This window comes from Sorex fumeus, unplaced genomic scaffold (assembly GCF_029834395.1).
Source record: "Sorex fumeus unplaced genomic scaffold, SorFum_2.1 ptg000094l, whole genome shotgun sequence".
NCBI lineage: Eukaryota > Metazoa > Chordata > Mammalia > Eulipotyphla > Soricidae > Sorex > Sorex fumeus.
This window is the reverse complement of record NW_026606151.1, coordinates 16,711,226-16,736,444: the sequence shown is the minus strand read 5'-3', so window position 1 is coordinate 16,736,444 and position 25,219 is coordinate 16,711,226. Positions and strand designations below refer to the sequence as shown.

At 47.7% G+C, this 25,219-nt stretch overlaps 1 protein-coding gene across 1 annotated transcript in view; it reads left to right on the top strand.

Moving 5' to 3' along the window:
• Positions 1-5,206: 5,206 nt before the first annotated feature.
• CDKAL1 (CDK5 regulatory subunit associated protein 1 like 1) overlaps positions 5,207-25,219 on the top strand; it is a 691,294-nt gene continuing 671,281 nt past the window's right edge. The window contains exons 1-4 of the mRNA XM_056132368.1: positions 5,207-5,276; positions 6,194-6,233; positions 8,258-8,430; positions 11,393-11,505. Coding sequence (XP_055988343.1) covers positions 8,261-8,430; positions 11,393-11,505 — 283 coding nt within the window. The 5' untranslated portion in view covers positions 5,207-5,276; positions 6,194-6,233; positions 8,258-8,260. The remainder of the gene's footprint in view (positions 5,277-6,193; positions 6,234-8,257; positions 8,431-11,392; positions 11,506-25,219) is intronic.

The window sequence follows — 25,219 nt, the reverse complement described above, 5'->3', positions numbered from 1 at the left end:
GGCTAATTGTTGAAATCAAAAGCGGAGTCTAACACATTTTATTAAATTGTCATATCTTGTTCTTGCTCGCAGCTGAGATAGAATTCTCTAACTTTGTTAACTGCTCATATCTTCTCTCCAGTTTTTTTCTACTAAGACTAACATGAAATTTGAGTCACTCTTGGGCCTGAGCAATAGTATAGTGGGTAGGGTGCTTGCCTTGAACTTGGCAGACCTGGGTTCAAAGACCCAGAATGACACTAGGTCTAATTTCCTAAGCTCAGAGCCAGGAGTCAACTCTGAGCATCTCCCAGGGGTGGTCCCCAAATAAATGAAAATAAAGGTAAAGGTAAAGGCCCTCCCGTTGATCATCGATTTGCTCGAGCGGGCCCAGTAACGTCTCCATTGGAGACTTTGTTGTTACTGTGCCTGGCATATCGAATACTCTTGGTAGCTTGCCGGGCTCTCTGAGAGGGGCGGAGGAACCGAACTCGGGTCGGCCATGTTGGCCGCTGAAAATAATAAAAAAATAAATAAATGAAAATAAACGGACAATATTTGAATCACTCTAAAAGCTAATTTTTATCCTACATCTCCTGGACACCCTTTTTCCTTATCATTGTTTTTCTCTGTTAAACCTTTGTACTTTCAAAAACGTTTGCATTTTAATAAAAATGTGCCACTTCTTTCTTCTGAAGTATTCATATAGCATTATTAAAAAAAAAAGGTGAGGGGCTGAAGCAATAGCACAGCGGGTAGGGCGTTTGCCTTGCACGTGTCCGACCCGGGTTCGATTCCCAGCATCCCATAGGGTCCCCCAGTACCGCCAGGAGTAATTCCTGAGTGCACAACCAGGAGTAGACCCTGTGCATCGCCGGGTGTGACCCAAAAAGAAAAAAATAAAAGAGGTGAAGTCAGTTGCTTAAGCTTCAGTGTTCTCTGTAAGAGGATAAGGAAATAATAGTACTGCAAATTTGTAGGATTACTTATAGAGTAATTGTCATGAATAAGTCCGGTAGTTCACATAAAGGCTAAATGTTGTCACTTGCACATTACAAGTTCTTTAAAAATGTTAGCATTTGCTATCATTTTAATAAATTCACTGTGTTTTGAGTATCTTGCATACATCCATGGGTTTGTATACTATCAAATATTTATAAAACATTTACTATTGTGAGTAAAAAAAAGCAATGACAAGATGGAATTTAAAATTTGATATTTTTTAAATTATAAAATCTATAAAGAAAGCATGATATGATACACTTGTACACACACAGTGGAATGTTATTTAATCTTAAAATGGAAAGAAATTCTGACCCCTGCTACAACACAAGGAGACTTGATGGTCTTATACTAAAAGTCTGATATGGAGACAGATATTATAAGATTTTTAAGTATGGAAGGTGTGGAACCAGACAAATCCATAGAGACAAAGTAGAGTGGTGGTCTCCAGGCACGGGGGGAGAGAATACGGGGAGTCATTGTTTAATGGGTACAGTTTCAGTTTGGGAATGTGAAAAATTTTGGAGATGGATGGTGATAAGGGTTGTACAAAGATATAATTGTACTCAATGCTATTAATCTATGCTCTTAAAAATGGGTGAGGGACTGGAGTTATACAGCGGGTAGGGCATTTGCCTTGCACCCAGCCAACCCCGTTCGATTCCCAACATCCTATATGGTCCCCCAGCACTGCCAGGAGTAATTCCTAAGTGCAGATCCAGGAGTAACCCCTGTGCATCTCCGGGTGTGACCAAAAGAAAAAAAAAAGGAAAGAAAAGAGAACAGGGTGAAATGCAACCAGAGAGATAGTGCAACCCGTCATGCCCAGTCTCTGTATGTAAGAGGCTTGGCTTGGTCCCCGGTACCGCGTGGTCTCCAGGACTGATAGGAGTGACCATTGAGGCTGAGAGATCATACAGCAGGGAGGGCATTTGCCTTGCACGTGGCTAACACAGGTTCGATCCCTGGCCACCCCTATGATCTCCCAAGTATCACCCGCAGTGATTCCTGAGTACAGAGCCGGGAGGAAGCCTGGAGCACAGCCCAATATGGAGCCCACACATAGAAGCAAAACAAGAGTGACCCTTGAACCTGCCTCTCCAAACGCTTAAATGCTAAATTTAAGTTACGTATCTCTTACCACAGTAAAAACTGTTTGACACTTCAACAGATCAGCCTGAAAATTATACGCTATTTAATGCCACTGGACTCCATGCCAGGCTGTTTTCACTTGGGGGTTGGGGGGCCCAGAGGGGTGCGGGCGAGAGTCCTCTTTGCCCCAAGGGATCCAGCCCCGGCAGGCGACCTCCACTACCCAACGGCCACTATGCTCCAAGCCACTTTCTGGACTGACACATCATAAGACACTTTCTATCCGTTTTCCATAATTACAGCACCATGTTTGATGGAGTTCAGACAGTAGGCTACAAATCATAGAGAGAAATATATATATATGTATATATATATATATATATATATATATATATATATATATATATGAGCCCGGCAAACCGGAGGGGAAAGGGTGTTGCCCCATTCGCCCTCTCCTCTCTGGAAAGAAAGATGGCGGCCACATGGGAGCCTTGTGGACAGCAGGTATGAGCCGGGAGTGTGGGGGTGACTAAAACCTCATGGGAAGGGGGGCATTTCGGTCCGCCCTTCTCGCCCTACCGAGGCCACCGGTTGCCCCCTGCGAGCGGCTCTCCAGCACGGCCACGACTCCAGAACACAGAAACCAATTTCTTAACTATCTGACTTTCAGTAGAAATACTTCCAGGGTCAATAGGTAAAATAGCAGAAATCCAAAACCAACATTTAATTCTTGAACCCAGCTGTAGAAAGCAAATCACTTCACAATGCTTTTTCAGCATGTCTGATTTGGGGGGGGGGTAAACTCTAAATAATAGTGGTGAATCTTATTGAAACAATGAATCTAATCAAAGCAGATAGAGTGTTAACTAGAATTCATCTGCCCCACAGGGACTGGGAGGGGTGGGGGGTGGGGTTTTATTGGGGTTCTTCAGGGTAAAAAATAAGTATTGGTAAAGGGAAATGTGTTTGATATTTGCATGACTGAGACATAAACCTGAAAGCTTTGTAACCTTTCCCACAGTGATTCAATAAATAAATTAAAAAAAAAAAAAGAGCCCGGCAAACTACCGAGATTATCCCACCCGCATTAGCAGAGCCTGGCAAGCTCCCCGTGGCGTATTCGATGTGCCAAAACCAGTAACTATAACAGGTCTCATTCCTCTGACCCTGAAAGAGCCTCCAGTCGTTGGGAAAGGCGAGTAAGGAGATGCTACTAAAAATCTCAGGGCTGGGATGAATACAGACGTTACTGGCGCCTGCTCAAGTAAACTGATGAACAATGGGATGACAGTGACAGTGATACAGTGATTTAAAGTGTATCATAATGTAAAAATTAAATGCTATTAAGATGTATAAGATGAATGCATTATTTTTTCCCCTTCCAGTACAAAAATAAATGGTATGTATGGGAAAGTAAATCTTTCTTCAGCTATTCTTTTTGCTTTGTTTGGAGTCAGACCCTGTCAAACTCTGGGGCATCATGCAGGGCTTGGGACCAAACCCGGGGCCCCAAAATGGCAAAGCTGTCCTTTGAACTCTCTCCCTGCTCTCTGGGGCTGTTCTCAGAGACAACTCCACTACTAGTTACAGCACAAATCCTACTGGAAAGACAAGGTATGTATGTATATTTTATATGCATTGTACTATTATGTCATGAAACCACATAAGCAACAGATCATTAACGTAACAAAATATTTTAACAATTGAGTGATAATATTTCAATCCCTATGCTCATCACTACATCTTTATTGCTACACATATCCACTGTGTGTTATCACTTTCTTTTTAAACTCAAGGCTGTCTGGAATAGCATTAAAAGCAATTTTGATTTTTTGGGGGGCCATATCCACCGTCAGTGCTCAGGGTTTACTCCTGGCTCTGTGTTCAGGGATCACTCCTGGAGGTGTTGGGGGACCATATGTGGTGCTGGGAATGGAAGGATCCAACCTGGGTTGGACACCTGCAAGGCAGGTAAGTGCCTTACCCACTGTATTCCCGCTCCCGCCCAGCTGTATTTTCCTTAAGAGCTGCATACCTTAAATATATGGAACCAATCTTCTGCTAAGAGCCAGAAATTTTCTTGTCTTTTTCTATCACAAGTAACATTTCATTGAATAATCTGGCATAGATCCTCTCTTTTTTCCCTGTTATATTGCCTTCTTAGTACCCTGAAACCACACTAAAACAAGACATATTCTCCCTAATTGATCTTATATGACCTCTATTTCAATGGACTCCATTATAGTTCTTTATCATTTTCTAGTTCCAACACTAATGTAGCCTTTTTTTTTTTAAATTGAATCACCGTGAGATACAGTTACAAAGCTTTCACAGTTGAGTTTTAATCATACTTCCTTTTTTCTTTTCGTAAGAAAAAAATGTAATGGAATCAACAGGATTTTTGGGATCCTGGCATAATTGGATACAGCTTAGAGAGCTGGTTGAATACCTCTGGTGAAGTCCTTAAACACCCAGCTTCCTCTTTTGTAAAGTAATGATTAAAGATAGTACCCCTCCCCCAATAATTAATAAGTGCTGGACACAGTAAGATACTGAGAAGTTAGCTAATAAATAATAATAATAATAATAATGGACTGGAGCGATAGCACACCGGTAGGGTGTTTGCCTTGTGCGCAGCCAGCCTGGCTGAGCCGGGTTCAATTCCTCTGCCCTTCTTGGAGAGCCTGGCAAGCTACCGAGAGTATCTTGCTGGCACGGCAAAGCCTGGCAAGTGCCTGTGACATATTCAATATGCCAAACACAGTAACAACAAGTCTCAAAATGGAGACATTACTGGGCCGCTCGAGGAAATCGATGAACAACAGGAGGACAGTGACAGAATAATAATAATCATTAATAATAATAATGTGATTCTGAGAATTCCGAGGCCTTGGGATTTTATTTCTCCTTTTACAATAACAACAACAACAACAAACAAACTCAACAACAACTACAACCACCACAACAACCAACCACCACCACAACGACAAAACCCAAATCCCCCAACTGGCAGGCAACAAGAACCACCAGCGGCTCACGAAAGGGGAACACGCGCGCTCTCGGGCGTCTGCGGTAGTTTGGCCTCCGCGGGCCGCCGTCGCCGAGCATGCGCAGAGCAGCGCGGCGGGCCGGGAGTGTCATGGCGCGCCCCATGTGAAGCGCCCGGCGTTTCCGGAGAGGCTTCCCCGCGTCTGGGCTGGCGTGTTAGTTCCCGACTCCCGGGCCGGGGCGGCGGGTGGCGGGTGGCGGCCGAGCGGGGCTTGTTGCCCTGCTGCCAGGCTCCCCCGGACTGTGCTGGTCACTTTGCAGGGGGTGGGGGAGGAGGCGGGTAGCGGGCACTGGGCACAGGGCAGCGGGATGGTGGTGGTGGTGGGGGTCGCACTGTCCCCAGCGGGCACCGTGGGGGCTGCGGGGCTGCAGGGGGCTTTGAAGGCTCAGGCCGAGCCGCCCTCGTCTCCCGTCGTGTGCGCGCGGCTTGGTGGCGTGGGGTCCGGCTGGCGCTGACCTCGAGCTGCCCAGCTGCCCGGAGCTCTGACCCTGGACCCGGCGGGGGAAGGCGCTGGTCCGGCTTTTTAACTCCTCACCCTGCCCCCGCGGGGCGACGGGGGTCCCCGGGGTGGGGGTGGGGATGCGGGGACGCGGGGATGCGTTTGCCCACCCGTGGTCCCTCTCCAACTACCCCCCCCCCCCCAGCCTCTTTTGTAGCCTGGCATGACCCGGTGTTCCAGGTTGCATCCCAGGTGTGTCCCGAGTGATGGGGGAGTGGGGTAGGGCCCCTGCCAAGGAGGAGTTGGGCCCTGGTGGGCGCCTCCTGAACTTGGCAGAAGACCAGGCTGGTCCCTTGTGAGGCGGGTGGTTGGGGGGGGGGGGTGGTCCAAGGTGGTTTGTGAACTTGTGAGTGTGTCTTTCTTTTCTTTCTTTTTTTTTTTTTTGCTTTTCCGGTCACACCTGGCGATGCAATGCTCAGGGGTTACTCCTGGCTCTGCACTCAGGAATGACTCCTGGCAGTGCTCGGGGGACCCTGTGGGATGCTGGGAATCGAACCCTGGTCCACCCGTGCAAGGCAAATACACTACCCGCTGTGTGTCTCTTAAATACTTTTTTTTTGGTAAATTTCCAGACTCCTCAAGAGGATCAGAGACCAGTTGCAGATAATCAAGGTAGTCATTTATTTTGTTTGTTTGGTGTCACAGCCATGCTGTGCGCTTGGGGCTCCTTTTGGATTTCTGCTCAGAAGTCATCCCTGGAGGTGCTGGGGTGTGTGTGTGTGTGCGTGTGGTTGTGGGGGATAACATGGTGCCAGGGATTCCAACATGGGTCACGTGTGTGTGTGCTTGTGGTTGTGGGGGGTCGAACATGTGCTGCCAGGGATTCCAACGTGGGTCACTGGTGTATGTGTGTGTGTGTGTGTGTGTGTGTGCGTGTGTGCGTGCGCGCGCGCGCGTGTGTGCGTGTGTGTGTGTGTGTGTGTGTAGTTGTGGGGGATAACCTGGTGCCAGGGATTCCAACATGGGTCACGTGTGTGTGCTTGTGGTTGTGGGGGGTCGAACATGTGCTGCCAGGGATTCCAACGTGGGTCACTGGTGTATGTGTGTGTGTGTGCGCGCGCGCGCGTGCGTGCCTGCCTGTGTGTGTGTGTATAGTTGTGGGGGATAACGTGGTGCCAGGGATTCCAACATGGGTCACTAGGGTGTGTCTGTGTGCGTGTGTGTGTGTGTGTGTGTGTGTGGTTGGGGCGGGGGAAACGTGATGCCAGGGATTCCAACATGCTTTTCTGGGATGCAGGACAAGCGTCTTCATCCTCCTGGGTTAGCTGCACACAAGGCAGAGAGCCTAATCCCTGGTCTCTGGCTCCTTTTCCAGTGAATTGCAGGTTTTCCTGTTGCCCCTTAATTCCCCCCCCCCCCCCCCCCCCACACACACACACACAACGTGCTTATTTCTTTGGCTCTTATTAGACACCGCACTGTTTGCTTTCACCATTGAGGCTGCCAATAGTGGCCGGAGCAGTTATCAAAGTAAATGTCCTACCTTCTCTGGATTGTGGTTTTCTAAAATCAGAGGCTTAACTGTATTTCCTGCAGTCCTGACTCTGTACTCTGCACGGAGGGATTCATACTTCCCTGGCCTTGTCAGGACCCACCCCGGCTCTTTATCCCCCAAATCTACCTTCCCTTGTTTAAGTGGACAAACAGAACGCTCTCTCCATTGTGCAGCTTCTGCCTCCTGGAGGCCCCTGGTCATCTAGCACCGGGATGGGGAACAGGTCTAGCTGATTCCTCCCATCTCTCTTCTGATACTTTGTTTCCCTTCAGTGGATTCCTTAGCAATTGTATGTCAGGATATAAAGCTGTTAGTCAAACAAGTAGGCTTTAAATATGTTTACTTGGGACTGGAGTGATAATACAGCAGCACTGAGAGTGGGTGCCTTGCACAGAGGGTGACCCTGGGTTTGATTCCTTGGGTTTGATTCCCAGCATCCCATATGGTCTCCAAGCACCACCAGGAGTGATTCCTGAGTGCAGAGCCAGGAGTAACCCCCGAGCATACCTGGGTGTGACCCCCAAAACCAGAACCAAATAAATAAAATTAAATATATTTACTTATTTTGTAATCTTTTTTGGGGTATGATGATGATGATGATTATGACTTTTTTTTTTTTTTGGGCACATCAGCCGGCATTGGGGGCTACTCCCAGTACTTCCAGGTCAGTGCTCTAGGCAGATGGCCAGAACGGACCTCTCAGATTCCTTAGTAGTTGCTTGGACACCTCTCCCCCCAGGAGTTCCAATTGGATCTTGGAATGTTCCCACTGACAACAGAATTTGTCCGATCATTTCTCTTCTGTGTGTAGTCTCTAAACTTGAAATTAAATCTCCAGGCTTTAAAATCCTAGTTGGGGACTGGAGAAATAATACAGCAGGTGGGGTGTTTGCCTTGCACGCTGCTGACCCGGGTTTGATCTCTGGCACCCCGCATGGTCCTCTGAGCACCATCAAGAATGATCCCTGAGCACAGAGCCAGGAGAAACCCCTGAGCACCACAGGGTGACCTCAAAAACAAACAAAAAATTCAAGGTGGGCAAGAGTAGTTCCTAAATGAGGCGACATGGAACTTTTTCATAGGGACTCAGAGCTCTGTGGTGAGATATATATATATATATAATTTATTTTTTTGGTGATAGAAGATGCCTTCCGCATCCTGTGATAAACTCTTGCATGACATAGAAGATATCGTGACACAAGAAGATTCAAAGCCACAAGACAGACATTATGCAAGAAAGCAAGTTGTTCCAAAGGTGCGAAGGCGCAACCACGAGAAGTACACGGACGAGGAAGACAGCCCTCCAAGTGACAGGTGACCTTTTTTGAAAATTAGATGTCAGTTCATATCAGGGCAGCGGCTGCCTTTCCAGGGCTGTGGGGATGTCCATAATGTCTCTTTCAAAAGTCTTAGAACTTCTGGCTTGGAAAGACAGCTCCAGGGGGCTGGAGACATAGTACAGGGAGCAGGGTGCTTGTGTTGCATGCAGTGGACCTAGGGTTCGATCCCTAGTGCTCCATCTGAGCACTTGACAGGAATGTTTCCTGAGCACAGAGCTGGGAGTAAGTCCTGAGCATCACCATCACTGGGTATGATTCAAAACAAACAAAAGACAGCTCCGGGGAGTGCATGCTTGTAGGCATCCTGGGCTGGGTCCCCAGCACCGCCTGGCCCCTGAGCACTGCTAGGAGATACCCCAACTGTTGAGCTGGGGCTAACCCCTGAGCACCACTAGTGTGGTGTCTGCTCCCCCCCCCATATAAAAATATAAACCTTTGAGGTTTTTCTTTTTCTTTCTTTCTTTCTTTCTTTTTTTTTTTTTTTTGCTTTTTGGGTCACACCAGGGATGCTCAGGGGTTACTCCTGACTCATGCACTCAGGAATTACTCCTGGCGGTGCTTGTGGAATCATGTGGGATGCTGGAGCTTGAACCCAGGTTGTCTGCGTGCAAGGCAAACGCCCTCCCCGCTGTGCTATGGCTCTAGCCCAAACCTTTGAAGTTTTGAGAGGCAGTCTAAAGGATACAAAGTTGCATGAGGGCAGGGCCAGCTCTGTGGGCACAGTTGGCACCCTACCTTTGCCAGCCCTCAAGGATTGCTTTGCTAGTACTCTAGTCAGCCTGTCCGTCAGTGTTCCTTCCTAATTGACAATGTTGCTGGAATTTGTTGGCCTGGTTTGGTTTCTGGCCCATGTGCAGAGGTGCCCAGGGTTTTTTTTTTTGCTTTTTGGGTCACACCTGGCGATACTCAGGGGTTACTCCTGGCTCTGCACTCAGGAATTACTCCTGGCAGTGCTCAGGAGACCATATGGGATGCTGAAGATAAACCCGGGCCAGCTGTGGGCAAAGCATACGCCCTACCCACTGTGCTATCGCTCCAGCCCCCAGGGGCTGTTTGTGGCTCTGTGCTCAGGAGTGGTCCTCGGCAGTGGTCCTGGCAGACCAGAGGCGGTTCCGGCCATCGAATTGGGCTGGGCTGCATGCAAGTCAAGGACCTTCATCCCTCTAATGTCTTTCTAGGCCCCTGGCATTTGTAGTTTTCTGAGACAGTGATGTTTTGAGCATCTGATTTTTTCTTAGCAAGCTTATGAATTCTTATAAATCAGGTGGAGCCATTAGGCATAAATAAATTATTGTACTATTTGCACTATATTAGGTCTCTAGTGAAATTCTAATACAATCTAGCCAGAAAGGATTATGTTATTGTCTACTTCTAATATGCCTTTATTTGTTTATCTAGTGAATTGTTTTTAAATTTTTTTTAAATTTAATTTTTTATTTTATTTTTTTATCTAGTAAATTGCTAAAAGCTTTAGTATACTTGATTATTTTGCTTATAACATTGAGATTTAAAAATATAAAAATATTTAAATTCGCTTCTGTTTTGAAGACTGAAGATTCTCAGATTTCCTGGAGAGTGGTCTTAATGTAATTGCCATTATGAATTTAGGGCAATTCAAGTTTTTCTTCTTCTTCTTTTTTTTTTTTTTAGAATTGCCTTTATTTTTATTTATTATTTATTTATTTTTTTGCTTTTTGGGTCATACCCGGCTCTGCACCCAGGAATTACTCCTGGTGGTGCTCAGGGGACCATATGGGATGCTGGGAATCAAACCTGGGTCGGCCGTGTGCAAGGCAAATGCCCTCCCTGCTGTGCTGTTGCTCCAGCCCCAAGTTTTTCTTCTTAAAAATAATTTTCATGGGGCTGAAGTGATAGTATAGTGGCTAGGGCGCTTGCCTTGTACATGGCTGACCTGAGTTTGATCCCAGGTTTCCCATCTGGTCCTCTGGGCCCCTCAAGAGTAATTCCTGTGCCAGAGCCAAGAGTGACCCCTGAGCGTCACTGGGTGTGGCCCCAACACAGACCCAAAACCAAACCAAACCCGTCTCTCAGGTGCCCGTTTTTCATTTTGATCATTCCTTATATTAACACCTTCTGAATAAAGAGAGAATCAGTGCATTGAAGTCTGTGCATGCGTGTGACTTTTCCTTCCTTTACTGTTGTTACTTGCATGCATCGTTCTAGGATTTGCCCTGGGCACGTTAGTAGTGCTGACTTTGCAGTGCAGTCTCGTGGAAAAGGTGACCTTTCTGGTGTAGAATATTTCTGTCTGAGATGCTCGGGTTAGGGGCCTTCCCAACTGCAATTGGGGTCCCTGGGGCTGGGAATTCACTTTCCTGCCCTAGAAAGGGGGGCTCAGGCCTGTGGCAGCGAGGCAGGGATCTGCTTTGCCTGGGGAGCCCAGGGCTGCGGTCTGAACCCGCTCACTCCTGGGGTGTCATTGCAGTGAGTGGGGGGGTGTTGGCCTCGGGGTAGGGGGCTTGCAGGCGGCGAGGGCCACCATGCAGGTCTCTTGGGCCTAGACTTGGAGTGCAGAGAGGCCAGTGGGTCAGATGAAATGGGAGTGGGGGCGGCCACGGAGGGGCGTTTCCTGCCGCAGCCCCGCACGTCTACCTCTGTGTTCCCCAGCCGCCAGCTTCACTGGGACTTGGGGGGACCCATTTAACCAGCCCAGGAGATGCTTTTGTGGGGGTTCAGCATCCCGGGCTGCACGAGTTTCCCCACAGCCTGGACCCCTCAGGATTCTATGGTGGCTTCACCTTGATTTTAGACTCTCAGGGTAACAGCAGATTATGGTTTACGTTGGTGCATTTAATGAACAGTGAGTCTATGTTTTTGCATAATATGTCCGGAAATCATCCACTATTCACTTCGAAAAACCTTTCACGGGACTTAACTCTTTCTTCTCTTCTTTTCCTCCTATGACTGTTTAATAGCACAATTCCAGGGATACAGAAAATTTGGATCCGAACCTGGGGCTGTTCTCACAATAATTCAGATGGAGAGTACATGGCTGGCCAACTAGCTGCTTACGGATATAAAATAACAGGTAAGACCATCTATACCGCGTTGATGAAATTGTCGGAGAGCCGAGCGTTTTAGACCACTGCATATATTTTTTTAGTTCACTTATTTTTGGGGGACTCGCAGGCAGTGCTCAGGGGGCCCGTCAATCCCTCCCAGTGATTCATGTCCTGCTGGGCTGACTGTTCACTGTAAGGGCTCTCGGTTGCTGCGGCCCAGGCTTGGTCCTGGGGTTTCCCTGGGCCTCTGCTGCCGTGCTCAGGCCCCCCAGGACCATACCTGTAGACCTCCAGGGCTCCACTCGGTAATGCTGTGGGGACGCTGTGGTCCCAGATTCAGCCAGGTTGGCCATGTGCAAGGCAAACACGTCTCCCCTCGGGCTCTCTCTCCGGCCCAGATCTGTGTATTTTAGTTTCAGCAGTTGCGGTGTGACTAGCAGATGAATTTAAGGCGAAACACCATGAGGGCTGTTCTTCTGTTGCCTAGGTTGCTGTGGGTCCTTCAGCTTCTTCGTGCTGTTGAGGAATGAGGTTAGATTTACAGACGAGGAGTGAGATTGTCGAGTTCACATGTCTTTCTCCTGGCGTGCCCTTCTCTTAGTGTCTCACATAGCTAGAGTGTCCTCAGTAATCAATGTGGTATGGCACTACAAGCTCCTGATCTTATTGGAAATGTGCTGTTTTCCCAGTCACATCCTATTTATTTATTTATTTATTTGTTTATTTTTTGCTTTTTGTGTCACACCCGGTGATACACAGCGGTTACTCCTGGCTCTGCACTCAGGAATTACTCCTGGCGGTGCTCGGGGGACCTTATGGGATGCTGGGAATCGAACCTGGGTCGGCCGCCTGCAAGGCAAACGCCCCCCCTGCTGTGCTGTCACTCCAGCACCACATCTTTTTTACTTTTTGGTTTTTGGGTCCCACTTGGCTCTGCTCAGGGCTTACTCCGGGCTCTGCACCCAGGGATCACTCCTGATGGGCTCAGGGGACCACATGGGGGACCAGGGAATTGAACCTGCAATGAATGGCTTCATGCAAGGCAAGCGCCCTACCCGCTGTCGTTCTGGCCCCTCTCATCTTTTTTTTTGCTTTTTGGGTCACACCTGGCTATGCACAGGGGTTACTCCTGGCAGTGCTCAGGGGACCCTACGGGATACTGGGAATCGAACCTGTTTCGGCCGCCTGCAAGGCAAACGCCCTACCCGCTGTGCTATCTCTCCAGCCCCCCCTCTCATCTTTTTTCTGTTCCAGAGTATTATCTAGGTTCTCCGCTCACACTCACTTGTAATGTCTCCTTAGTTTCTTTCCAATCTGTGACAGTTGCTCAGTTTTTCCTGCATCTTCTGACCTTGGTCCCCGGGGAGGTAACCACTTAGTTCTGCTGTAGCGTGCCCCGCCACTGAGGTTTGTCCGGTCTGTCTCTTCCTGATGGGAAATGGCTCGGTTTCCTCTCGGTGGCCCATCTGGGCTCCGTGAGGACAGGGTGTCTGTTCTGTGTGCATTACCCTTTGCTTCCTCCATGCCAAGGGGCTGGTCTTCTCCCCGGGGTAATGAGCTCCTGCCTCTGCTCCACCCTGGCTCACTAATGGCGGTGTTTGATATTTCACTCTCTGCCACTGGGGCTCTTCTTCGGGTTTGTTTTGCTTTTGGACGACACCAGTTGCTCCTGAGCCTGGGGTCACTCCTGGTGGCTCTCCGGGGACCCCGCATGCGCCCCAGCCAGTGGGCCCGGTCCAGGAGAGAGCTATCCTTCCTCATGCACTTACTTCTTTCTGTCAGGAAGGACGCGGGGACCTTTTGGGGGAAGCACTCCCTTCCTGGCAGCACAAGGTGTTCTGATCAAGTGTTTCCCCTTCCGCAGCCTTGCAAACACTCCCTTGCCCCAGGGGGCCCTGATCTTTGTCCCAGGGAGGGTGATGTTTTCAGCCCGGCTGGCCCCTGGGTGCTGGGTGTGCTTGCTGCCGCTCTGAAGGGCCAGTGCTTCTCGGGATCCTGGTGGGCAGAGCTGGGGAAAGGGACGCGTGGGAACTGACCTCCACACACAGCTGTCCACTCTGTGCGTCCCTCTCCGGGCTTGAGCGGGCCTGCCACCTAGTGCTCTGTTGGCCGGCTTTGTGTCTGCTGTGGGTCGTGCCGGCAGCCCTCTCTGGCCCGGGAGGTGTCTTGTCATGTCTTCCTCAAGGTCCCCCCGGCATTGGAGCTCCCCCCGGAACCCCGGCCCTGCCCTCTGCTCCCCTCCCGGGCTGCTGGGCTCCTGGGAGCTTCTTCCTTCCTGAGCTCTGTTTGCTGCGGCAATGACCCATCAGCTGCAGACTCCGGTTTCCATTGCTTTGCCTTCTCAAAAAAGGTGTTCTTCAGGTTAAAAACACTCCCAGTTTGTCACAATCATAACCAATACAGCAAAAGCCCAAACAGATTCCTTCTCTGTTGGTTAGTAGCTTGTAGTAGAGTTAAACCTGAACCCATTCTGGTGAGAAGATTTGAATATGAAGACCTCGGTTTTTTTCTTTTTGGGTTACACCTGGTGATGCTCAGGGGTTACTTCTGACTCTGAACTCAGGATTGACTCCTGGCAGTGCTGGGGGGACCCTATGGGATGTCAGGGATCGAACCCAGGTTGGCTGCGTGCAAGGCTTAACATCCTACCAGCTGTACTATTGCTTCGGCCCCAGAAGATCTAGTTTTGAAAGATCATTTCCTAAAACATTAAAGAAAATTGGAGCCAGATATTTTAGGTGATTCTAGGTAGAGAATACATTTTAATTTACATGAGATTCATTAGTAGTTTGGGTCTTAAAATAGTACTCTCATGTAAATACTGGTTCTGATGTGTTTTATACATGAATATTAAACCCATTGTATAGATCTGATTTTGGCTTCTTCCTTGGAAATAGTAAGAATGGAGAATTAAGGCAATAGCCTCTTGTAAATAAGAATTGCTTCTTGTCCTGGTGCTGTTCAGGGTACTCTGTGGCATGCCAGGGATTGAACCCGGCTTGGCCATGTGCAGGGCAAGTGCCTTACCTGTTGTCCTATCTTTCTGGGCCTTAATCCTTCTATATAAGTTTTATCCTTAGATTAAATATTTCATATAAATGATTTCGGAATAGCCTACACCAAGCAGCCTCTTGTTATGGAATCATGAGGTTTTAAAAAATTGTTATAACTTAATAACTTACAATGTTTTATTACTCAAACATAGTCTCAAGTATTTTCCATATGATTCAATAATGGATAGGAAATAGATATATAAAATTAAGATTATGAAGTTCAGGAATGACTGAAAAATATTCTACAGAGATAGAGAAAGTTAGCTGTCAGTTATAATTTAGGAAAGAGATTATGTGAGTATTTACCTGGAATTCTTTTAAACTTGAGAATCCAGGAATATCAAAATGTTCTTGACTTTGGTTCTTGGGCCTCACCTGAAGGTGCACAGGGCTTTATTAAGGTCCTCCAGGGTGCCGAGACTCGAACCGGGGTCAGCCACATGGAGGGCAAATGCCCTGCCTGCTGTCTATGGCCTTGCCTCCAGGAATATAATTCTGTAGTAAAACCTCATAGAGGCTTTCTCAGAGTAGTTAGGACTGTTCGATGCCTTTCTGAAATTTTTTTTAATTTAAGGGGAAAGGTATTTTTGAACTTATAAAATAGCGCCTGCCTGCTTACTTCAGTTGAAATCCTTTGAGGAATAATGGCATCATTCCTTCAAACTCAGAACTGTTCACTGTGTCATGGATACCTGCTTTCATGAACAATTAATTAGTACCAGGAAAGCAGTTGAACTGTCCCTAGAGGTCCTGTGGCCTTTTAAAGAAATAGGGTTTGAACTTCGTTCTCAGTGATTCTCTCCAGGTCTGTCCAGGTAGCAACTGATCGCATGATTTTATCATTTCTTACAACCGAGTAGTATTCCATTGTGTATTTTATTTTTTTTGGCCTGGGGGATGGGGTGGTGGTGGGCACAGCGGCAGTGTGCAGGGCTTACTCCTGGCTCTGCACTCAGGCACAACTCCTGCCAGTGTTTGGGGGACCATATGGGACCCTGGGGATCGAACTTGGGTTGACTGCGTGCAAGGCAAGTGTCTTCCCCGTCATGCTATCCAGCCCCACCATTGCATATTTGCATAAGTGTTTTTAAATATAGGTTTCAAATCACCTTTATATTATCACTGTCGCTGTCACAGTCCTCCCGTTGTTCATCGATTTGCTCGAGCGGGCCCAGTAACGTCTCCATTGTGACAGTTGTTACTGTGTTTGGCATATCGAATACGTCATGGGGAGCTTGCCAGGCTTTGCCGTGTGGGCGGGATACTCTCGGTAGCTTGCTGAGCTCTCCAAGAGGGGCGGAGGAATTGGACTTGGGTTGGCCATGTTGGCCGCTTGCAAGGCAAACGCTCTACCCACTGGGCTATCGCTCTAGCCCCTTTATATTATATTATTATTATTATTTTGAGTCACACCTGACGATGCTCAGGGGTTACTCCTGGCTCTGCACTCAGGAATCACTCCTGGCAGTGCTCATGGGACCATATGGGATGCGGGGATCAAACCTGGGTCGGCCACCTGCAAAGTATCGCCTTACCCTCTGTGCGCTCTCTGGCCCCCATTGTGTATTTATATCAGTTTCTTTACCCAGTTTTCTGTTCTTGGACGTTTGGGCTGTTGTGAGCAATGCTGCACGGATTAGTGGCAATACCATTTCCGAACAGACGTGGCATTTCGGTGCCTTTAGGGTGGATGCTGTGAAGTGGAATTGCTGGGTCACGTGGGAGCACATTTCCTAGTTTTTTGAGAAGTGTCCGTATTGTTTTCCAAAAAGGCTGACACAGTCCGCGTTCCCGCCAGAGGTTTCCTGAGCGTCTCTCCCCCACCTCCATGCCAGCGCTACTTATTTTCGTTCTTTGTGATGCGTGCCAGTCTCCGGTGTGAGAGTTCTTTTTATTTTGATTTGCATTCCCCTGATGATGGGTCATGCAGAGCATTTTTTTTTCCCCTCGTAGGCTTTTTGTCCATTTGTATGTCTTCGGAGAAGTTTCTGTTCATCTCTTCACCGCATTTTGTGATGGGTTTTGTTTGTTTGTGTCTTGTAAAGTATTACCAGTGTTATGTGTATCTTGGATATGAGCCTTTTATCAGGTGGGTGATGGACAGATATTTCCCATTCTGTGTGGTGTCTTACTTTTTTTTTTTTAAATAACAATCAATCACAATCACAACCATCCTGTTATTCGTCGATTGCCTCGAGCAGGCACCAGTAACGTCTCCTTCGTCCTAGCCCTGAGATTTTTTTAAAAAAGTGCCATATTCAAGGCTCTTTCAGAGTTAGGAGAATGAGACCCTTCATTGTTACTGGTATTGGCATATTGGGTACGCCACGGGGAGTTTGCCAGACTCTGCCGTGTGGGCAGGTTACATTCGGTAGCCTGCCAGTTTGTCCAAAGTAGGAATGAGATGATAAGATGTCGCGCGGCCGTGAATGTGGCTGTGCGTTTCCGGGAGCTGGGTTTTTATAGTCTCTGAGTCTTGGACATTGGTTGATGGGATTACACGGCGCCAGGGGGCCAGTTGGTGGGTGTGAGCTGCGCCTACCGGAATTTGGAGGATCTGGGTGGAGGATGCTCAGCCCCGATCCGAGTAGGCTTGGATTATGTTTTTATTGTTTTTGGTTTTGGAGCCACACCCAGCAGTACATAGGGGTCACTCTTGGAAGTGCTCGGGGTACCATATGGGATGCCCGAGATCCAACCCGGATGGCCGCGTGCAGACTTGCTGTACTCTTCTCTGGCCTCTGGGTGGTGTCTTTATTCTGGTCCAAGTTTCCTTTGACAAACCTCCCAGCCCTTAACCTAGACTCATCGATGAGGTCAGGACTGTCGGTGAGCTCGGTGGATAAAGGGAGGGTCTTCTGAGGTGTCTGCTGCAAGGGCCCACCCTGAGGGGCCCCAGGGGTTAGCTGGGGAGATGCCGGAGAGAGACACGTTGGAGGGAGCGAGGCTGGCTGTGCCATCAGTTCCTGGGAGACGTCACACCCGATGCCTGTGACGGCTCCTGGCGCCTAAACCCTTGAGGATAATGGCTAATGGGAGTGTCTGTGAGAAGCCTCCCTCCGTGAGACTGGGCTCTAGCATGAGCGCCCATGGCTTCAGAGAAATCATTTTCAAATTGCTCGGCGCTCCGCAGTCTCTTTGTGTGTTTATGTATCATTTATTCACACAGCAGCTGTTCTCTGAACATGGCGTGGCTTATTGGGCCTCGTGCCAGGAGACCTGAGGATTACCTGAAAATGAACTAGACACGATTCCCCCAGATCGGAAGTTTATTATTCGGGGCAAGCAAGGAAAGGCCTTTGTGTATATGGTAAATCTTAGTTATCTTCGTAAGATGTTCAGGGCTGATCATCTTTATTTTTAAGGGTAGGTTAAGTAGATCCTGTGTTACAATTTATACTGTAGACATGCTTTGTTATGTGAAGTCAGAATAAAATCTCTCTTAAATATAAAAGAATAAAATATCTGTTTAGACTAAGAAAATTGTGCTTTGTGGTAATACTCTGTTAGAAGGCGTAGCATTATAATTGAATTGCTGTCAGCGTATTTTTCTGGTCTTGGCATTTATCTCGAGGTACATTTATATTTTAAGACGGAGATCAGTGGGCTGTATTAAATTGATATATAGACATGTCTGTAAGAATATACTCAAGGAGCACATATATGATAAGTGGACTTTTAAAGACTTTAAGCTCTGCTTTTTGTTTGAACTCAGAAGCTTGGAACCTATACATAATTAAAATTTTAGTACACATAAAGCTTTTTAGCATAAGAAGGAGCCTTCCTTCCTTCCTTCCTTCCTTCCTTCCTTCCTTCCTTCCTTCCTTCCTTCCTTCCTTCCTTCCTTCCTCCCTCTGTGACATTTTCACATTAATCCTTTGAGTTTACCTATGTAATAAAAGATAATAAGATGAGAAGTAGATCAATTCTGTGGGAAGCTGCAAAAGTCGCAGTGCCCTAGCTTTCCAAATTGCAAACGAATGAAAAAATCAATGGTATAGACTTTCTGGGTGAGCCTCTATTTGGAGCTGGCTCGTTCTAAGTGAAATTGGAATTTCAGCACACTTTCCAGGAGTGGAAGCCGAGTCGGTTGAAAGCTTACTCGTGTGTGAGGCATTTCACACAGGTTATTGCAGGGATCAGATGGAAGCACTTGGGCATGAGGTTGCTGCTGAGTCGAAATGAGATACAGGGGGAGGAGGACCCAGGGTTCCTCAGCGAACATGGAGCATGGCAGTCCCGACAGACACAGCATCGGACTTTGCTGCTTCCCACAAGAGTTTTCCAAAGGTTCACACACACACACACACACACACACACACACACACACACACACCCATTTTAATTGTCTTTTAGGCACTGTGATTTATAATACTGCATAGTGGTAGGATTTCGTGCATAAAACACTCCAGCCCTACATTTTCCACCAGTGTCCGCTTCCCTCTACCCTCTTCCCAGTGTCCTGCAGCCCAGAGTATGGCCAGTTTCCTGCGAAAGACCAGCTCCCTGTCTCCCTTGCCTTTGGGCGTTGGTTGTTTCCTTCCTGTTTCTCGCCGTCTCATGTCTGAGAGGGATCACTGAGTGTCACTCCCTTTCCTGAGTTTCACGCAGCCTGAATGACACCCCACATCCACCCAGCAGCACATCGCATGGATTCATCATTTTCTTTTCTTTTTTTTTTTTTTTTTGCCTTTTGGGTCACACCCGGTGATGTTCAGGGGTTACTCCTGGCTCTGCACCACTCAGGAATTACTCCTGGCGGTGCTTGGGAGACCATGTGGGATTCCGGAGTTTGAACCTAGGTCCGCCGCGTGCAAGGCAAACGCCCTACCTGTTGTGCTATTGCTCCGGCCCCCTCATCATTTCTGAGAGCCGGAGTAGTAGTATTTTTTTCCATATACTTTGTGGCCATCTGCCTCCTGTCTTTAAGTAGTTTTCTGTTCATCTCTTCCTCCCATTTTTGATTCTTTTTTTTTTTTTGGTAGAGTTCTTCTAGTGCTTTAAGTGTTTTGGATGCCAACCCTTTATCCGATGAATGGTGGGAGAATATCTTCTCCCATCCCTTGGGGTGTCTTGAGTGAGTGGTTTCTTTACTTGGAGGTGGCAGTTGTCACTGAGCTACTGGTTCACCCCGACTTTCTGAAGCATAAATGCAAAGTCACCTCCTGTGGGCACAGATTGGACATTTTTCTCTGCATTTTGCTTTTTATTATTACTTTTTGGCTTTTTGGGTCACACCAGTTGATGCTCAGGGTTGCTCCTGGCTCTGCATTCAGGAATCACTCCTGGCAGTGCTCAGGGCACCTTTCGGGATGCTGGGGATTGAAGCCGTGTGCAAAGCAGACGCCCTCCCTTTAAAGACGTCTTGAACCTTTATCCAGAGGGTCCTAACATTATTTGGCCTACTTGTCCCCCCCCTTTCAGACAAAAAGAAATCACTTAGCGCCTCCCTGGAAATCTCTGCACACTTTTCACGTGAAGCTGCAGAATGGTCCCTCCTGGTTGTCCCTGCTCCCAGTCTCCTTGCCCCTTTGGGAGTCTCTGCGGAGTTCTGGAATTTGGTGAAAGAATCCCCTCCTCTCCACTCAGGCCTTTGAACTTGCCTCCCAGCTCTGCCTCTGCTGCCATCCGTCCATGCAGTTGCTTACATATTAAAGTCTGGAGAACTGTAATATCCGTATTGACTGCTAGTTTCTAACAGTTTCTGCTAGTTAGAAACTAGCAGTAAATTCTAACTTTGACCTGGCAAGAAGCAGAGTAAAGACTGCTAACTTGTATTTAAAAAAAAATTGTTTAAACTCTCTGGATATTTTGATTTCTGATGGAAATGTAATGTTTTGGTAGTGTTTACGGTGTGGTGTGAGTTACGTGCTGAGCCGGGCGTTCATCTTAATGCTCCTGCAGTGTCTCTGCAGATATTGTCATGTCAGAGCCAAACTTGTTGCCTTTTATCCGAAGATGCTGGACTCTGTTTGGAAATGCAGTGAAAGTATGTCCTGAGCATTTTCAGAGTGTCTGCCGTGCCAGGGATGACCATTAGGTTGCTGATTAAGTCCAAGCTTACCGTTCTTGGAAGTCTTAGAAGTTAAACAGAAAGGTACTGTAAAGAAAAACGAAGGCTTCTACGAGCATTAAAATAGGACCCCATGGTGAAATGTCCTCATGGGTGAAATGTCCCATGGGTGTCCCATGGGTGAAATGTCTTCATGGGGTTATTGCAAGCTAATTTTAGGAGTTTCCACTTTTCCTGTATATGTTATGTGCACTTAAGAAACAATTTACTTTTCATATGATAGATGCAGAAAAGTAAATAAACACACATACATTGTGTGTGCGCAAGAAACGACAGTTTATGGGAGAGGCGTGTAGCGCACACCTGGGGATGCTTGGGGGTTCACTCCTGCCTCTGCACTCAGGCACTCCTCCTGGCAGGCTTGGACGACCATATAGGGGTCAGGGGTCACTCTTGGCTCTGTGCTCAGGAATCACACCTGGTAGTGCTTGGAGGACCATATAGGATGCCGGGGATCAAACCGGGTCGGCTGCTCACAAGGCAAGCTCCCTACCCACTGTACTCTCTCTCTGGCCCCAGGAAACTATCGTCTTACGCTTTTATTGTTTGCACGTGCTTCCTTAACTTGCCACCGGCCCTCCCCGGTTACCATGGAAATGGTTTAACATTAGGTGATTTGCATGAACTAAGAATATTCTTCCTAAGTCTTAATTTTTTTTCCTGGTTATTTTTTCCGTCTTTATTTTATATAGAAAAGGGAGAATTTCATGAAACTTGGGCGCGGGTTGCGGTTCTCCCAGGGCGCGGGGCGAGGGTGGGAATTTCTCCAGGGTGCCGTGCGGCCAGGGGCATCCCTGCGGCCCCCTGAGCTGCCTTCTGTGCTCCAGTCTCCGGGGGATTCCACTCCCAGGGTTGTCGTAGAGGAGGCTAGCAGCTTCTCTGTCTTTTTCTTTATTTTCTTTCAGATTTATTTTAGGTTGTTCTCTGCAGTTGACAGTCCTCTTGGTTGGCAGGGAGCACGGCCACATCACACTCTGCCCCAGAACATTCCCCAGCCTGTGTTTCCGCCCTTGTTCCCCCATCCCCGCTGTGGCGAGCTTCCTACTTTCCGGGTCTGGGCGTTGGTTCTTCCCTGACTGTGTCTCCTTCCATCCCGCACATCAGGGGGCCTGTCCTGTGTCTGTCCCTCGCCTTCTGGCTGGTTTCACTCAGCGTGATGCTCTCCGGATCCCCCCACGGTAGCTGTTTGTGGGGAGCGGTAGGGACACTTCTCTAGCAGCCAGGAATTGGGTTTCCAGCAAAACACTTGCATGCCCTCACCTGCTGTGCCGTCTCCCCAGGCCTCAGATATTTGAGGATTTATTTTTCTTTGGGGGTATGTGTGGGCCGCACCTAGGGGTGCGGGGTGCTCAGGGAACCATCAGCAATGCCAGGGATCGAATCAGGCTAGTCACATGCAAGGCAAGTGCCTTCAACCCTGTATTACCTTGCCACCCCAGAGGCCTCAGTTCTTTTCAGAGTCCCCTCTAGCAGATGTGGGATACTTTTCTCTTTGTTATTGTCTCTCTTTGGGAATTGGATTATTTTTATCCTGTTCAACTTCTGATCTGCTGTTTTCAGGCCATTTAAATGTCCTTTTTTTTTTTTTTTTTGTTTTTGGTTCACACCCAGCAATGCTCAGGGGTCACTCCTGGCTCTGTGCTCAGGAATCACACCTGGTGGTGCTTGGGGGACCATATGGGATGTCGGGGTTCAAACCCAGGTCAGTTGCGTACAAGGCAAGCGCCCTCCCTGCTGTGCTATCACCCAGCCCTTAAGTGTCTTGTTTGTGTTCTCTGTTTATGTTCTCCTAGTATCTAAAGAGTATTATTTCCACTCACTTTGTAGTTGGATTAGTTCTTGTGAATGAACTACTGTAATGGTTGTTAAGATTATTAGCATAAATGGTAGCGTAAATGGTTGTTAAGATTATTATTTTTTTTCCAGTACAGTTGAAAATATCTTTCTGCATTTAATACTTTATAGTTTTTATGAAGCACGTCAACATAGATCCATTGACTTTCAGAAATTTGAGACTTTGCTAAATTGTTTAATGATTCACTTTTCACATTGAGATTTTTATTTTGTTAATTAGTTAAGTTTTTTATTGTTGCTTTCTTTTGGGGCCACACCTGGTGATGCTCAGGGGATCTTCCTGGCTCTGCACTCAGGAATCTCTCCTGACGGTGCTCCAGGGACCATATGGGATGCTGGGGATCGAACCTGGGTTGGCTGCGTGCAAGATAAACATCCTTCCCTTTGTTCTATCACTCGAGCCCCTACTTGGGTTTTTTGGGGGGTCCACATTTGTTGAATTCCCGGGCTATTCCTGGCTTTGCACTCAGAGATCTCCCACCCGTGTTTGGGGTTATGTCTGGTGTGGGGTTGGACAGGCACCAGTAGTATACAAGGCAAGAGCCGCCACCCTTGGACTGTCTGGCCCCTGCCCTCTCAGATTTTAGAAATTTTTTCTTTTTCTTTGGGGGTGGGGGTGGGGTCGCACCTGGTGATGCTCAGGGCTTACTCCTGGCTTATGCACTGAGAAAGGACTCCTGGCGGTACTCGGGGAACCATATGGGATGGTGGGGATGAAGCCCAAGCCAGCTGTGTGCAAGGCAAACACCTTACCTGCTCTGCTATTGCTCTAGCAGTAGAAAACGTGTGTTGGATAATTAGAAATAACCTGTGTTTAAGCATGTATTTTTTTTTAAGAAAATTAGACAATGATAAGTTGCCACTGGATACTTACTTGTGTATTCCCCTCTTTTGTTTTTAACTTACTAGCTATTATTTTATTTATTGATTTTTTGAAAAGGCCTTTTTGTGATGTTGGCTCTGGAATGAGTGATGCGTACTTTTTGGCCTCTGAAATTCCGTGGGTTTGGAGTAGTGGCGATGTGTGCTTTCCTGATTGTGGCCGGTAGATGGCGGTATGACATTACATGATCTCTGCAATTTCACTATTGTATGGGGGGGGAAAGGGAATTTTGTGTTACAAGTATTCTAGTAAAATAATAGAATTCATTCAATTAACTTTTTTTAAATGCCTTAACGCTTTAAAAAAACCGCTTTTTGGCAGCATAATGGTAATAATCGGGCATATTGGCATTTTTTTCAGAGGCAGCTGGGTCCTGGCAGGTAGCCATCGGCCTGTGGAGTGTCTCCTTGTCCCCTGCCTGCTCCTCGCGCCCTCCCAGGGTGTGCTGACGCCTCCTGTCTGTCGGAGTTCCCCAGGGAGGGGCGCTTTGTGTCTGAGGACACATGCTTGTTCACACCTTTAGCGTGACATCACTTTCCAGCCCACCTGGAAATGAACCTTCACTCGGGCTGCACCTGGGTAACTCACCGTCAGAACAGTGACGTGTGTTAAGTTGAACAGGAGGGATCTTAGTCACAGATACCGGGGGTAAGCGACGGCATCTGGACACCGCTTCCCCCCCCCAACACACACACACACACACACGCACGCACACACACACACACACACACACACTCTCTCTCTCTCTCTCTCTCTCTCTCTCTCTCTCCTCCCTGCTTAACAGGATTGCTACTCAAATTTAAAAGGTAGCAAGGATTTTGGGGTCAACATACGTGGATTTCACATTTATCTTATGAATGGGTAAATAAGAGGCTTTGTAGTTTTAGATGGGGGGAGAGAGACAGAGATTAAGACAGAGAGACAGAGAGCGAGAAAGAGCGAGCGAGAGCGTTGGGGGTTACAGTGGTGGTCGTGCATATGTCTGACCCCTGTCCCACCCCCAGCATCCCATTTGGCTCCCCTGCCAGGAGTGCCCCCTGAGCACAGAGTCAGTAGTGAGCCCTGAGCACTGCCAGCTGTGGCCCCGTCCCCTTTCCTCCCATTGTTTTGTAGGGGAGTGACATTGACTCTTCATTACACCATTGGGTTTGGGCCTCCCATGCACTTGCGGGTGAGGGTTGAAAGCCACTGGACTGGCCCCGACTCTTTGCAGCAACCACTGCTCTTGGGGTTTGATTTCCCTCGTCCAGTGCCTCTCTGAGGCCTTGGTCTGCTTCACAGCTTTCGCCCACCCTGCGGGACTTCCTTCTGGTGCCGCCACCCTCCCCTCTGGAGTCTGAGGGGTTGTTCCTTGGGATTGAGAGCTAGACCGTAAAAGCAGCCAATGGCATGGATTAGGAGTGTGACACGGGCAGATGATGGTGATGGCAGCGTCTCTGTGACCCAGTCGTCGTCCGTTCTAAAGATTAAATGGCAGCAGGTGTTCAGTAGCTAAACACACCAAGTGCCATAACTGGCACACACACACACACACACACACACACAAATTGAGATTTTTGGTGAACAAAGTAAAAGAGATATATTTGAATATAATATGTTAATGTAATTCTGTTCTTCATGGGTGAAGATACAAGACAAGTAGATTCTGAAGGTTGAAAACGTGAGAGAGAGAATCAGAAACCTCATTTAATCCATTCTTATTAAATTGGAAGCATAATTGCTTTCAATTTAATGGGATTGGCTTCAGTATTAGAAATTTTGATGTTCCTTCAAACTCAATAAAATTTGGTGTTAGGTATTTTCGTCTATGTGTATCCCAGTGATTTTGAGAGAGAGAGAGGGAGAGAGAGAGAGAGAGAGAGAGAGAGAGAACGAGT